Source organism: Streptopelia decaocto (genome assembly GCF_964273445.1).
Source record: "Streptopelia decaocto genome assembly, chromosome: 5".
Taxonomy (NCBI): Eukaryota; Metazoa; Chordata; class Aves; order Columbiformes; family Columbidae; genus Streptopelia; species Streptopelia decaocto.
Window position 1 is genome coordinate 51,225,274 of NC_138659.1, and position 13,488 is coordinate 51,238,761.

A 13,488-nucleotide genomic window follows, 5' to 3' on the forward strand; every position below is an offset into this window, starting at 1 on the left:
TTTCTACGCTACAGACAACAGCACCTGTACAAAACTACAAAATCTTACAGTATAATCTGCCACTGCATGAGCTGCTTTGAATTCCCCAGCAGTACAGACACAACACATTCCAGAGACACCAGAACCAAGTGTGCTGTTGTGCACAGAACCTGCCCAAACGTGTGTTCAGCTGGCACTACCTAACTGCACACAAGAGGGCACAACAGCGCTTAAGAGCAGAGGACTAGATAAAGGAAATGTAAAACACAAAGAGTGCAACACTACCTACCTACTACTGCTTTTTTGACCCTAGCAGCCCTAACTCAAAACTTCAGCACAGGACTCGTTTCTTCCTTCACTCTCAGGAGGCTATATAATACATCTTATTGAAAAGAATCAACAAAAGGCACACCATAGAGAAAATAAAACACTGCATTCATCAGAGCAAACCCTCAGTTGCACAGAAAAAACTTTAGTGGATAAATGACTAATTTAAAGCCACAGCAATATCCAACAGCTGAATGTAATCTCCTGATCAGGATCCTGCATACACTAACAGACCACACTTGTCCTGATCAGCCTCACATGGGGCTTCCACACCCACCCTTTGCCCATAGGGCCAGAAGCTCCATTCAAGCTCAGGCCTGGGTCTTTATCATTTGTCTATTCTACTTTGTAGTGGTATCTTTTTCATGTCCTGCCTCTAACCTTATCCTCCTCCATGCCTTTCAATTCTATCTTGTAATTTTATCCCAAATTCCCTCTCTAGCTTCATGTTATAAACAGTCCCTTTAAGCCTACAGTGTTACTTTTACTCTAGTTCTTCTGCTACTTCTACTATTGCTCCTGAATACATTCCTAATGTGGATATTGGACCTATTTCATAGCTCATCTTTCCTGGGACTACTGATGAATCTTCTTGTTGTCAGCATCTATGTCTGGCTGCCATGTTGAAGCCAAGTGGGACTGCACACTGTTGGCAAGGATGCTACCAGCACTGATGTTGCCCATAGATCCCAGTTTGTTCTCCTCCATGGAGCAATCCTGCTCCTTGTGCTCCCCACCATTCTCCTTTCAGTGATCATATTTAAAATGGATTATAGCTAGGAGTTGACTGATGGGACAGAAGGCGTTAAGTGGACTAAAGTCTTCCAACGTCACACGCGTGCTCCCGAATCTCCTTGCGAGGCTGACCCGGGTTCCCACCTTCACCCTCCCTTTGCACCACAAGCGGCCCTGCTGCCCTGCTTGTTGCCTTCACCCAGCCGCGGGCGCCACCACTGAGCAGGGCCTTTCCCAGCCCCGTCACGCCGGTAGGACGGCTCTGCCCGCCGCGTCCCTCCCGGCAGCCGCTGCCAAGCAGCGGGCAGGGCGGAGCTGAGGCCGTACGCGTGCGCACGCACGCACGTACGTACGTACGTGGTACGTGGCGCGGTGCGCGTGCGCGCAGGCGGCACGTGTCGGCGGGCAGCATGGCGGAATGGCGCGCGGTGCCCAGTGACCTGTTCCCCTTCGTGCTCGCGTTCCTGCGCGAGAACCGCTTCGATGGCGCCGCGCGCGCCTTCGCCAGGGAGGCGGCGGCGGTGAGTGGGGGCGGGGCTGTGGGACCGACCGACCGGCTGACTGACTGACTGACTGACTGACGCGGCCTCTCTCCCCGTTTAGAAGGAGCAGGACCCCAACGCTGCCTCGCTCCTGGACATCTACAGCTACTGGCTGAAGTAAGTGCCTCCGCGGCGGCCCGGGGCGGGGGTGTCACCGCGGGGCCGCCGGGCTCTCTCCGGCCGCCGCCTGCTCCCCACTCAGCCTCTCTCGCCGTAGGTCTCCGGCGGCCAAGAAGAGAAAGCTGGTTCCCAACGGCCCGCAGGCGAAGAGGAAGCCGTCCTCCAGCAGCGGGGACAGCTCCAGCTCCAGCGAGGAGGACGAGACGCCCCCCGCGAAGAAGCCAGGTGGGGGTGTGAGCAGTCCCGGGGCCAGCCCGGGCTGTGTTCGGCGTTGGCTCCTCTCTTGGGTGTGGAGCTCAGCTTCAGCGGCTCCTTTGGGCTCCATCAGCAGCTATCAAGGACTGGGGTGTGCTCCCTGATCTTGCTTCTGGCACGTCTTTGGCTGTGGCATGTGAGATGTGTTCACCCAAGCTAAGGGTGATCTCGTTATCCAGTTATAATTAGAGCATAGCAGGTTTTGTGTCTGCTAGAAGGTTTTAGCTGTTTAGATTGTCTCTTTTTGCTGAGACTGGTGAAGGTATTGGGCTGCACTGCGTTTTGAAGGTGCTGTTGAGCTACTGCCCTCGTTGCCTTGTTTATATTGAGATTCTGCTTTCCAAACACTTACTGATAGGATATGTCAGCAGGGTTACCACTACTTGCTTCAGCACATTCAAATTATGTGTTGATTTAAATATTGAGTGAAATTGAGTTCTGAGTGCATGTGGACTGGACTGGTATTCTCTTAATGGGAGGCAGGTGCCTATGAACTCAGTGACCTTGAGGGTCTCTTCCAAACAAAATGATTTTTTGTTACATGCTATTTTACAGGGACAGTTTCACTGAGAGCTTTAAAGAGTGATTTCTCATCTTGCTATTGTAGGAAAACTGATTCAGATTTTATAAGTGCTTTCACATTTGTTAAAATATGCATAATTTGACAAAACTCCTGCATGGCTAGGATTTATCAGCTATCTGTATTGGTGGACACCGTGACCCGTTTGATGCAGGGCAGTTGTACACAGTATCCCTGAGTTCCAGCCAAACACCAGACATCCTTACTCACCTGTTGCTTGTGCGAGGTTACTGCTCTCCTTTCTCTCAAAATTGTATCCTAGTACTGTCAAAAAGTGCATCCCTCCACTGCACTTCGGTATGTAGTGATTTGTGTTTTTCTCTTTTATTCTGGATTTGTTCTTCTGCCTTGCCTTAATCACAGCGTATGCATGTTTGTGTGTATCTAGGACTAGATTTCTGCAAGAGAAGTAGTAGACATGGAAAGGGAGAGACACAGAAGGAACCTGGTCTTCAACTTAAGACATCCTAAACCTGAATTGGAACTTAGATCTCATATTTATTTGATAGGGACAGTTGCAAATATAATTTGAGGGGAAATTATTTATTTTTCTCCACGTTATTAAAAAGCAATCAGTAACCAGGAAGGAGTATATTTGGTTAAAGCGTGTTTAGCAAAGTATTTGGAACCTTAACACAATGTTGCAGTGGTTCTCTTTGGAAGTCTGTGCACATTCAGTGGGGTTTTTTTAAGCTGGAAAGTGTGCAGATCCAGTTAACATTATCTCAGTTTGTGTGGACACTTTCCTGTGGGGCGTCCTTTTTCGTGATAGAAATCTGTACTTTGTTTGTAACGAAGATAAAAATCTAGAATTGGTTTTATCCTCTTGCCTACCCATTTTGGAGTCTTCTGTATCACCTGCTCAAGAGACAAATTTGGTGTTATGAACTTTAGTCGTGGTTTAATGACCTTAGTATATCCTTTTGCCCTAATACACACTAGTGCAGGATATAGGTACATGGGAGTTGTGAATTAACTTAAAATTGATGTGTGCTGTACCTTATTGACAGCTAAAGCAGCCACTGTGCCCAAGGCCAAAACAGTTGCTCCAGCCAAGAAGGCAGAGAGCAGCAGCGAGGACTCCAGCGATGATTCCGACTCAGAGGAGGAGAAGCCACCACCAAAGGTCAGCTTTTCTTTCCAGCCTCTTTAATGCATGTTTTGCAGTGATGGCAAACTGATGGTGATAGCAAAATTCTCTCTGAAATTTGACTCACTTTTCCTGATCTATAAAGTCCCTAGACTTACATAGCAGGTGCTATGTAAGAAGACATTTTTGTAGTGGACAGTGTGCGATTTGGACTGGTCATGTGAGAAATTAATTTCATGTCCAGCACCCACTTTGTTTCCTCTCCAGGTCTGCTCCAAAGACTGCCAGGGCTTACTTTTTTTTGCAGAGAAAGATTTATTTTACTATCACTAAAATAAATTTGACCTTTTTTGGTATATATATGTGTGTATATATAAAAAGAGATTCTTCTCTTTCCTTTTTCTTCCTACAGTCATGGTCTTGAGAAATAGCGGAGGAGGAAGAATTATGTCAGTGTACACTAGAGGTGACTTAACAGAGTTGTTCTGTCAGTATTTTCAGTCTTAAAACTAGTGTGGTCTGGTGAAGGAAGACAACAGTGTCAGCCTCAGAGCTGCCCCATGTTGAGGAGGCAGAACTGGAGACTGAGGCACAAAGCAAGTCTCCCATGGCCTCCTGGGAGTTTCCCCAGCGCAAAATTTTTACCTGGGATTGTCAGGCCGTAACTGTTAAGCAGAGTGGTGTTCCCAAGTCAAAATGGTTCCCTCTGTGAAAGACAGCTGTTTATACTCTCTGTGCATGTGTCCTGCTTGTTAGTCTCTTTTCATGGCTACGAGGGCTAATCAGTTTTCCCTCCTGTTGTTTAGAAAGGTGCAAAACCTGTGGTGAAGCCAGCTGGAACTAAAATCCAGCCTCAGAAGAAAGCAGAGAGTTCCAGCTCTGACTCAAGCAGCTCTGATGGAGAAGCACCAAAGAAACAGCCACCAAAACCAGTAACACCTAAATCGGGTACATCTTATTTTATATCATGAGTCAAAGTCGGGTGTTGTGGGGGAAGCCAGGGAGGAGAGATGGGGGCTGTACCTACAAGCAAAGGCACATGTATTAACATAGCAGTCTGAAAATCCGCTGTTCTGGCCATTTGCATTCCAGTCCAGTCTGCTTCTGACATGGAAGAGGTGTAGAACTGATGGCAAACAAAACATCTGGTCCCAAACACTGCCACATTTGCATAACTAACTGCAATTGGCAACCTTAACTGCTTAAATAGTGCTTTTGCCAGTGTCTTCCACTCAAAGAGCAGGGAAGATCTTTACTTAGCCTTTAGTCCTGGAACTTCCAATGAGCTAGAACAGACAGTTTTCTGAAAACTTTATCTAACCTTGATAAAACAGCAGTTTTGCAGTACTGCCTTAGTGTTCTCTGGCTTCCTGTGGTTCTTTTCTCTCTGATACTTTATGCTGAATGTAATTACCCCTCAGCTATCACAGCATATCTTCTAATGTCCCTTTTTACTTTTCTCAAAAGGAAGTAAACCTGCCCAGGCAGCTCCCAAGGCAGTCAATGGAAAAGCAGCAAGCAGTAGCAGCAGTAGTGAAGATTCTGATGAGGAAAAGACTGCACCGAAGAAGGTAAATTAGACCATGAAAAACTTAATGAACACTGTAGAAGTCTAGCAAGATCGAGTGTATCTGTTTCGCAGGGACTGAAATGTGCAGACAAAGGCACAGACTGCACAGATTCTGAGCACAGTATTTGTGGCTCTTATACCTCCTTCTCTTTTATACAGTGGGATGACATGTTCTGGTATCTCTTCATGTGCTGGCTTGCTTCCCTGCTACCTCCTTACTGCTTCCACTGCTCCTTCCTTTTACAGGAAGGCATCTCATTGTGTCATAACCATATTGTCGTCTCCATTTTATGTTCACTTTTGCATGACTCTTCTGTGCTTAGTTATTTGTAAATTTGAATTTTCCACTAGAGAGTGTTTAAACAAGTTTATGCAACACGAAAATAATCGTAGTTCTGATTAATGAAGTGGCAGTTGCTATAATTTTGATCAGTTCTGTGCCTCCTAGTCAGAGGAGCTCCTCATTAGGGATTTTAGCAGAAAACAACAGCAGAGTGGCCACAAAGAGCCTGGTGCTTGTGTGTTTCCTAAAATTTGCGTTTGAGAATCTTCGTTAATCTTTCTCTCTTTGTCTTCAATATTTGCTCTGTTAAGTGAGGTGTAGAGTTAAACAAGATCCACATCCAGCTGTCCCCACAAGATTTCTGTAACATCTTTTTTAATGTGTGTTTCCTTCTTGTGATAAGGCTGTTCCCAAGAAGTCACCTCTGCCGAAACCTGCAGCCACTCAAGCATGTCCAGGGAAAACCAAACGTGCCAAGGAAAGTTCCAGTAGTGAGGACTCATCTGACAGCTCAGAAGACGAAAAGCCACCTGCAAAACAAAAGCCAAAGTCTGGTAAGTGTTAAGTGCCATAGCTGCGATGTGTGCAGATGCTTTGTGCTATTCCTGATGTCCTGGGAGAAGTGTGTGCAGGGCACGGGAAAGTCTTGCTGCACACAGGGTTCCAGGTGGTGCTGGTAGTTGTAACATGAACCAGAAATAGAGCAGTCCTTTTCATGTGTGCTAGTGGGGCTAAACTTAAACTCAGCTTCTCACTCAGCAAGGGCTGGGGAATGAGAGAGATTGCGGCAGACTCTGCTTAGTTTGCTGCATGTGTTCTGTTCAGGTAGCCTTTAAATACATTCTTCTGGCAGGTTTGTTGTCTGCTAGGATTTGGGAAGTAATTTGCTAGTGGTTGGGTTATTCTGTAACTGCACTAGTTTCAGCTTTTTAGTGTTTTTGCAAAGTATCCTGGGCTTTTCAGTTGCAATCCAGCTGATGGACTAAATGGGCCTCTGTTCAGTATAGTTTAATGCTTTTAGGATTCCAGTAGAGACCTGATCTGAGTGGAGGATCATGCATCGAAACTCGGTCTGATTCTCTGATCAGAAGATTTGAGAGTAAATGAAAACGATCAACAATTTACATCATTTGTTTTGTGGTGTTTTTTTCTTTTTTTTCTAACTCTTTTTTTGTTTTTATTGTTGTTTGTTTGTTAGTTTGGGTTTGGGGGTTTGTGTGTTTGTTTTTCTGAAAATGCTTGGTGACACGAGTTCCCATTCTTCTAGAAGTGCAGAGAAAACTTCTGCAGAGATGGTTGTGTCAACTGAACCCCAGGAGGAGAGTTAAACTCACAGTAGAAACAGGAGGTAGCAGTGGGGTGGGTGTAACCTTTAAAATTATAAGCTAGTAGTTTTGATTGTAGCTACAGAAGGGGAATAAATGGAACCATTCCATAAATGGTGCTGTATTCTAACTACAAGAAACATCTCATGTGCTGCCTGCATTGTCATGCAAGCATATGAATGCTGTTTGTCTTTTTGTAGGTCAGTACAGTGCTGTGCCACCTCCTCAAGCTACACAGACAAAGAAAGTCCTTACCAAGGCTCCTGCAAAAAAGGCTGAGAGCAGTGACTCTTCAGACAGTAGTGATGAGGCGGAGCAGGTGCCCTCAAAGGGAGGAGCAGGTATGTTGTGGGAGAAGAATCTATAGAGGAAGTACCACATGGTGTGGTCAATGTTTTGGCAATGTCTTGGTTTCCTGAAAAAAGCTGTTTGACTTTGGTGTGTGGTGCTGTTTGCTTCTCTGGAAGCTTTTGAAGGAATTTTTTTAAGGATTTGAAGGAATCCCAAACACCGTGTACAACCTGTGGATCCGGACTGTGTGCAGGTTGGATTGCTTTGCACATGTTGGTTTGAAAAGTCACCAGGATGTGGTTATGTGGAGTAAGGCAGGTCCATTACTGCAGCTGGCCAGGTCCTTGCTTGGCCTCCCATGTGCTGGCTGAATGGCTGGTGCACTGAAAAAGGAGCTTTTTCACATCTGGAAAGGTGTGGATCTTGAGACAAAGGTTTGTTGTGGATGTAACCTGTTAATTTTAGAATTGCTTTTGCAGGCAAAGCAGCAGTAGCTAAAACAACCCCCGGACCCAAAACTAAAGCTGTGACTACCAAGAAGGCTGATTCCAGTTCTGACAGTGACTCAGGTAATTCAAGAAATAAAGTTTTTATTTTTTTGCATTAATGTTTTTATTGGCCAGGTTGCTGTATAGTGTATAGATCTGTATAGATAGATCTGATAAGATCCTTAGCGTGTGAGCTTGAAAGCTTCACAGTCTCATAGTTAACAAGGTGTGAAATTGAAAAACAGCCACTCACCACACAGAGTGAAGTCTTGAGCATGAGACACCAGTGAGACCATTGGCAAGTGCAGAAAGGTCTGCATGTTGCTAGGTGGAAAGGGTGGGGCCTTGTATATCAGGTTTCTTCAGGAATGTTAATCATTACACTTTTTGAGGATCTGTGCCTTAAGATTTTTTGTTTCTGCTATCCCATTGTGTTTGGAAGAAGTTTATAAAATAAAAAATGTTATCACCATACCAAGTTCAAAAGATGCCTCCTCCTAATGTGACCCTAGAAATAGGGTTCAGTGTGCCTTGTGTCTTACATTGATCAGCTTTAAGGTTCGCAATGCTGTATTTCCCATGTAAGTTCCCTATGTGCTACATTTCCTCCCCAAATTCGAGGTTGCTTCTGTTGTGTATCTCCACATCTCTGGTGCCATGGCAGGGTCTGTGGGTGGCAGCTGCCTGTCTGTCTGCAAACAGCTAGGACTAGGCTGTGTGACACTTCATTAAGTGGCAAGAGTTCTGTGTTCTGTTTTTGTTGCCTAGTTTCTCATAGACAGACAAGACTTCGATTATTGTTATTAAAGTGCTCAGAAGTGTTGGAATAGATGAGGCTTAGCATTCCAGCTTGCTGTGACATACAATATAAAGGCATATTTGTATGCAGGAGTCTCTGATCCATCCTCAAACTGCTGCTAAACACATTTGGTACAGGAAGTAGAAAGCTAAAATGAGATATTGTCCTGTTGATGCCTCACTTTAGCTGTTTTATCAGTTTTATCTCCTAATTTCCTACCTGTTCTTTGGTCTTTACCACATAGCTTCTTTTCTCAATGTTTCTTCTCCCTGAGTTTGTTCTTGGTGATACCTGTAGTTTCTCCAGTCTGTACCTCTTCTGCTACATTATTCTCCAAATACCTGCTTCCTTGTGCATACATTAGTGAAGAACTTGAATTGCTTGTTTCCACTTCCTTCCAACAAAGAAGACATGTGGAAAGATGAATGCTGTCCCCTGATGCTTCAAGTGTTTGTCAAATGCTGTTTATTGCCAGTTATCTAGTGGCTCTTCTTGGGCCACAACCTATTTTGCTTTTCACTTCTCCATGGCTTGTATACATGTTGTTACTAAAGTAACTTGCACCAGAAGCTTATTAACATAAAACATCCTGTTTTATTTTGTTTAGATTCTAGCTCTGAAGATGACAACAAGAAGACAGGGGGTAAGCTCCCAGCCAGACAACCTGTGATAAAGAACACTTCCAAACCAGCAAAAGTAACTGTCAAGCCTGGACAAGCAAAGAAAGACTCCAGTTCCTCCTCTGACAGCTCAGGTATTGGGATAGGAGAAAACTAGTATTTCCCACATGCATGTTGCACTTGCCCAGACCTCTGTGTTTCTAGGCAGGGTGTGATGGTGCAGTTAAATCTGCCTGTTAGCTTCATGTTGAAGGAACAGGTCTTAGCCTTAATTATTCTTTTTCTTTACATTCTAGATTCTGATAGCTCTGACAAGAAGGCCCCTGTGAAGCCCACAACTAAAACAGCAACACCTGCAACAAAGAAGTCACAAGCTGCCCCAAAGAAAGCACAAAGTAGCTCTGATTCAGATAGCAGCTCCAGCAGCTCTGAGGATGAGAAGAAGAAGAAAAGCACTCCAGCTAAATTAGCTGGCAAAGCGAGTAAACCAGTGTCCAAACCTTCTACCCCAGCTCCCAAAGCAAGCACTTCTGACTCTGATAGCTCTAGCAGTGAAGAAGAAGAAAAGAAGCCAGCAGTGAAACCAGCCAGCAAATCTACAGGGGCAGCAAAAGCAAATGGGGGGAAGAAGGCAGCTGCTTCTAGTAGTAGTAGCAGCTCATCTGATAGTTCCAGTGAAGAGGATGAGAAGCCCAAAAAGGCAGGGAAAGGGGCACAGAACGGTTCCAAGATCACTGCCTCCACAGAGAAATCAAGAACATCCACACCAGCAGCAAACAACCTGAAGTCTCAGCCAGCTGGTGGCAGCAGTGAAAGCAGCTCTGAAGAAGAGACTGGAAAAGTCAATGGAGGTATTACCTACAGTCTGGCAAGTGGGCCTGTCAGGCAGTGTTACTGAGCTAAGCATGAGTGGGAGCCTTTTCTAAATAATATTCGGTCTAATCTGTATGTGCTATTAGATTATGCCATGTGGTGCAGTACTGCTAGTTTTTAATTCGGTGTGATCATTTTTCTCTGTGTCGCGTATCTGCTGGCATTGGAATTTGTGGTAACATAAAGCACATTTCTGTACAGTTGTTACCAGTTGCCATCTGTGCATGCACAAGATTTTTAGTGACAGCAAGGCAGGCTGCTGGATGACCTTGTCTGTGTTTAGCTGAACACCATAGGTGATGCCTCAGTGCACAACCTGAACCTTTATCCCTCCAGGAGGGAAACAACTTTGAATGTGCTAGTGGTGTGTGCAAGTGCCTGCTGTGTGATTCAAAGAACTGGAAAATTTAAATGAACAGAACTTTCTTAAGTGCATTAAATCATTAATACAGAGATACTCAATTTCCCAAAATTATCAGTATCCGTTGAGATAGGATGGCAAAATCTTTGCTGACCCAGAATGGCTGTTAGTGTCTGTCATAGCAGTCTGGGTGAGGTAATGCAGGGACTGATTCTCACACCTGTGTCAACACTGGGTTTGCATTCTGGGGGAGAGGTGTCATTACTTTCCGCAACACTGCAGTTACTCTCTTTGAAGTTTTACTGCTGTACATCTAACAGGCACGATCAGGAAGAAACAGAAGAGAGAAGATGCTCAGGAGCCAGAGACACCACACAGTAAAAAGGCAAAGATCAAAGCCAAAACACCACACACAGTTCCCAAGGTGAAACGGGTGAGTGAGCGTGGACTGTTGGTGACTGGTGGTAGAGGCATCTCTGCCTTCTGAACAAGTAGGCTTGTTTTGTTTTTTTGGGGGGGAGGTTGGGCCCACAGGATAAATTGTATTTTTGCACTTGAACCCAGTGCACATGTGTGTGTAATATTCTGGCAAAGGCTGATTGAATATGCTTGCACAGGAGCATCCCTGTGCTGCCTGATCTGAAGAAGGGAAAGGATTATAAATCTGAGAAACACTTAAAAGATTGAGGCAATGTGAACAGACTCCCTATTTGCAGGACAAGAAGGGAAGGAGGTTGTCACTAAGAAAATAACATGCACATGTATGTGCTTATTGTGTCTTGTTTTCTTTCTCATAAACAGCCAGCTTCCCCATTCCGCCGAGTAAGGGAAGAAGAGATTGAGGTGGATGCCCGTGTTGCTGATAACTCATTTGAAGCAAAGGTAGGGCTCAGTAACACCCAGAGTGGGAAAACTTGGCCTCTCCCAGCACAGGTCGGCAGAGCAGCCTTGGTGTGTCTGTGGGTGGGAACTTTTTCCACCAGGAGGTGCTGTTAGGAAGCGTGTGAGCACTTGTAGGGGGTGCATGGGAGAGTGGTGTCGGCTCCAGTGTTACTGTACTGGTGTTTGCTGGGCAGAATGAAGTGCAAAGCATTGCCTTTACTCTCTTGAGTACTGACCTGAATTTCCTTTTCCTCTCTCTCTCCATCCCTCACAGAAAGGAGCAGCTGGTGACTGGGGGGAGAAGGCTAACGATGTCCTGAAATTCACTAAAGGCAAATCTTTCCGCCATGAGAAGACAAAGAAAAAACGAGGCAGCTACCGTGGGGGCACTATATCAACCCAAATCAATTCCGTCAAATTTGAAAGTGACTGAGGATGTTTTATTGGGAATTCATAAACCATCTGCTCACCAGAATGGCTTGGATGGGCATGTGGACACTGGATGTCAAACCTGCCTGGAATGCTGCCTTCCCTAGCCCACTGTGGGACAGGCAGCTCCAGAGTGGGAATGTGTGAGAATGGTTGGATGTTTCCTTCTTTTATTTCTAATTCTGGTTTAGACCCCTATTCTGGAACCGTCCTTGAGCTGGTGTTATTGGCACCACTAGCGTGACCTCCAATAATTACATTTTCGACAGTCTCATTTTAAAAGGCTGGCAGTGATTTTTCATTTTGGTTTCCTGCCCATCTAGTAGCAGAAAGAAATCATTCCCCTGTATCTTAGCCTTCCTCTTCTTTTTCAGCCAGTTTAACTTGGATACCTGTGAAATGGCAAGGACTGTGACTTGCCTTTGGCTTGTTCTGTAAGAGCAGCAATTGATTTGAACCCTCTGGCTCTAATCCCCACCCCCACTTGACATTTCAAGTTCACAGTTGCAGTGTGACAGGGTTCCTCTTTTCTGTTTCCTCCTTTCATGGTTTCACCTTGCAATAAATTCCTACCTTCCTCTTCACTCCTGTTGAGGCCACTAACCTTAGAGAAGCAGAGTCTAAAGACACCTTAGTAGTTGAGTAACTGTGTTGCTTGCACTTGCAGGTTGGGAGCTCTTGTCAGAAAGACCAAAGTCTATAGTACTGCTGCAGCACTCCTGATAACACTTTCATTGGGAATGTAGCTGGGGAGTGCAGATGTGCAGATACACCTGACTGCACGGAGGTTGTGACAGTTGGCTCAGTGGGAATGGGTAAGGAGGCAGAGGAGATAAAGCTCTCTTTTCTACCCAGCTCTGTTTTGTGCTGTGTTTTTGTTTCAGAGGCTCTGACTGCAGTGTGGCATTATTCCTCACAGCGTGCCAGCTTATGCTTACTCCCAGCAATGTGCCATGCAGGTTGTTGGGAGTTGAGATGAATGTATTGTTAATGCCTTAAATTTCTTTTTTAGTTGGATCTCTGCTCTTTGAGCTGTTTTTCATCTGCTAAATCCTCTTGAGAAGTAAAATGCCAGTTTCCCCCTGGTGCTGGAAGATTTGAAGTGTTGGCTACAAGTACATGTTCAGTATGGGGAGCCTCAAAGAAGTTCAGTAGCTTGCAGCCTCAACTGACATTTCATGAGCAACTGAGATAATGGCCCACTGCTTTTGAGGAGGGCTTGCATGACTGCCTCCTTATTTCTGGTACAGCTCACATCTTGTAGAAAATGGTTCCCCAACTACTTTTTTCCCATTAGCTGGGTTAATTTTAGTTTGTGGAGCAGTCTGCTGAGCCCATAGCCAGTATGAATGCAACAGCAATAGTGAATGTTTGGGAGATGGGGTAGTGGGCTGTGAGAACTGCTCACCCCATCTCGTGAAATTGCCAGTCACCAGGAGAGGTTATACAGGCCCTTATTTCCATGTGCCCATTCCCTCACCAAAGGGTGACAATGAGAAGAGCCTTGTTAAGGAAGCCACGTTTCTGTGTAAAGCAGCGTCACCTAATTGAGGGCTGGATGAGACTTGATGAACCACCCCCATATACATGAGCTGCAACATGTTCCATTGAGCATTTTTCAGGCCTTCCCCTCTGGCTTGCACAATCACACTGGTGCCTGGATTCTAGCCTACAGTGCAGAGGGGGCCCAGGAGACCACGGTTATTACAAGGAATTAAAGGTTAGAGGCCAAAGGAAGGTAGGAGGGAAGGCCTGGGGATTTGAACATCGTCTTGCTTGTGACTTGTCCTTTTTCTGCTGTTTATCAGGAACTTGCATTTGAAACTTTAAAACGTTTTAAAAACTTTCGGGGGTATTTTAAGTGTGAAAGTTTTAATGTGTCAGAAAATAAAAACTGCTGCCTTTGTAACCTGAGTGGATACTGTAGTCAAAGGTGTGG

The 13,488-nt window shown here is 45.2% G+C and overlaps 1 protein-coding gene across 1 annotated transcript; it reads left to right on the forward strand.

The window, feature by feature from the left end:
* Positions 1-1,430: 1,430 nt before the first annotated feature.
* Positions 1,431-13,458, forward strand: NOLC1 (nucleolar and coiled-body phosphoprotein 1). The gene is made up of 14 exons (XM_082054520.1): positions 1,431-1,562; positions 1,645-1,700; positions 1,801-1,928; positions 3,549-3,664; positions 4,435-4,576; positions 5,096-5,199; positions 5,885-6,035; positions 7,007-7,147; positions 7,577-7,666; positions 8,992-9,138; positions 9,301-9,855; positions 10,559-10,671; positions 11,040-11,120; positions 11,395-13,458. The coding sequence occupies exons 1-14, from the start codon at positions 1,452-1,454 to the stop codon at positions 11,551-11,553; spliced, it is 2,094 nt and encodes a 697-aa protein (XP_081910646.1). The 5' UTR covers positions 1,431-1,451; the 3' UTR covers positions 11,554-13,458.
* Positions 13,459-13,488: the final 30 nt, after the last annotated feature.

What these genes read in the sequence shown, in the direction of transcription:
- NOLC1 (XM_082054520.1), top strand. Translation starts at nt 1,452, where the DNA reads ATGGCGGAATGGCGCGCGGTGCCCAGTGACCTGTTCCCCTTCGTGCTC. An exon ending in ATCTACAGCTACTGGCTGAA is followed by an intron (nt 1,701 to 1,800) that starts GTAAGTGCCTCC and finishes CTCTCGCCGTAG; the next exon opens with GTCTCCGGCGGCCAAGAAGA. An exon ending in GCCCTCAAAGGGAGGAGCAG is followed by an intron (nt 7,148 to 7,576) that starts GTATGTTGTGGG and finishes TTGCTTTTGCAG; the next exon opens with GCAAAGCAGCAGTAGCTAAA.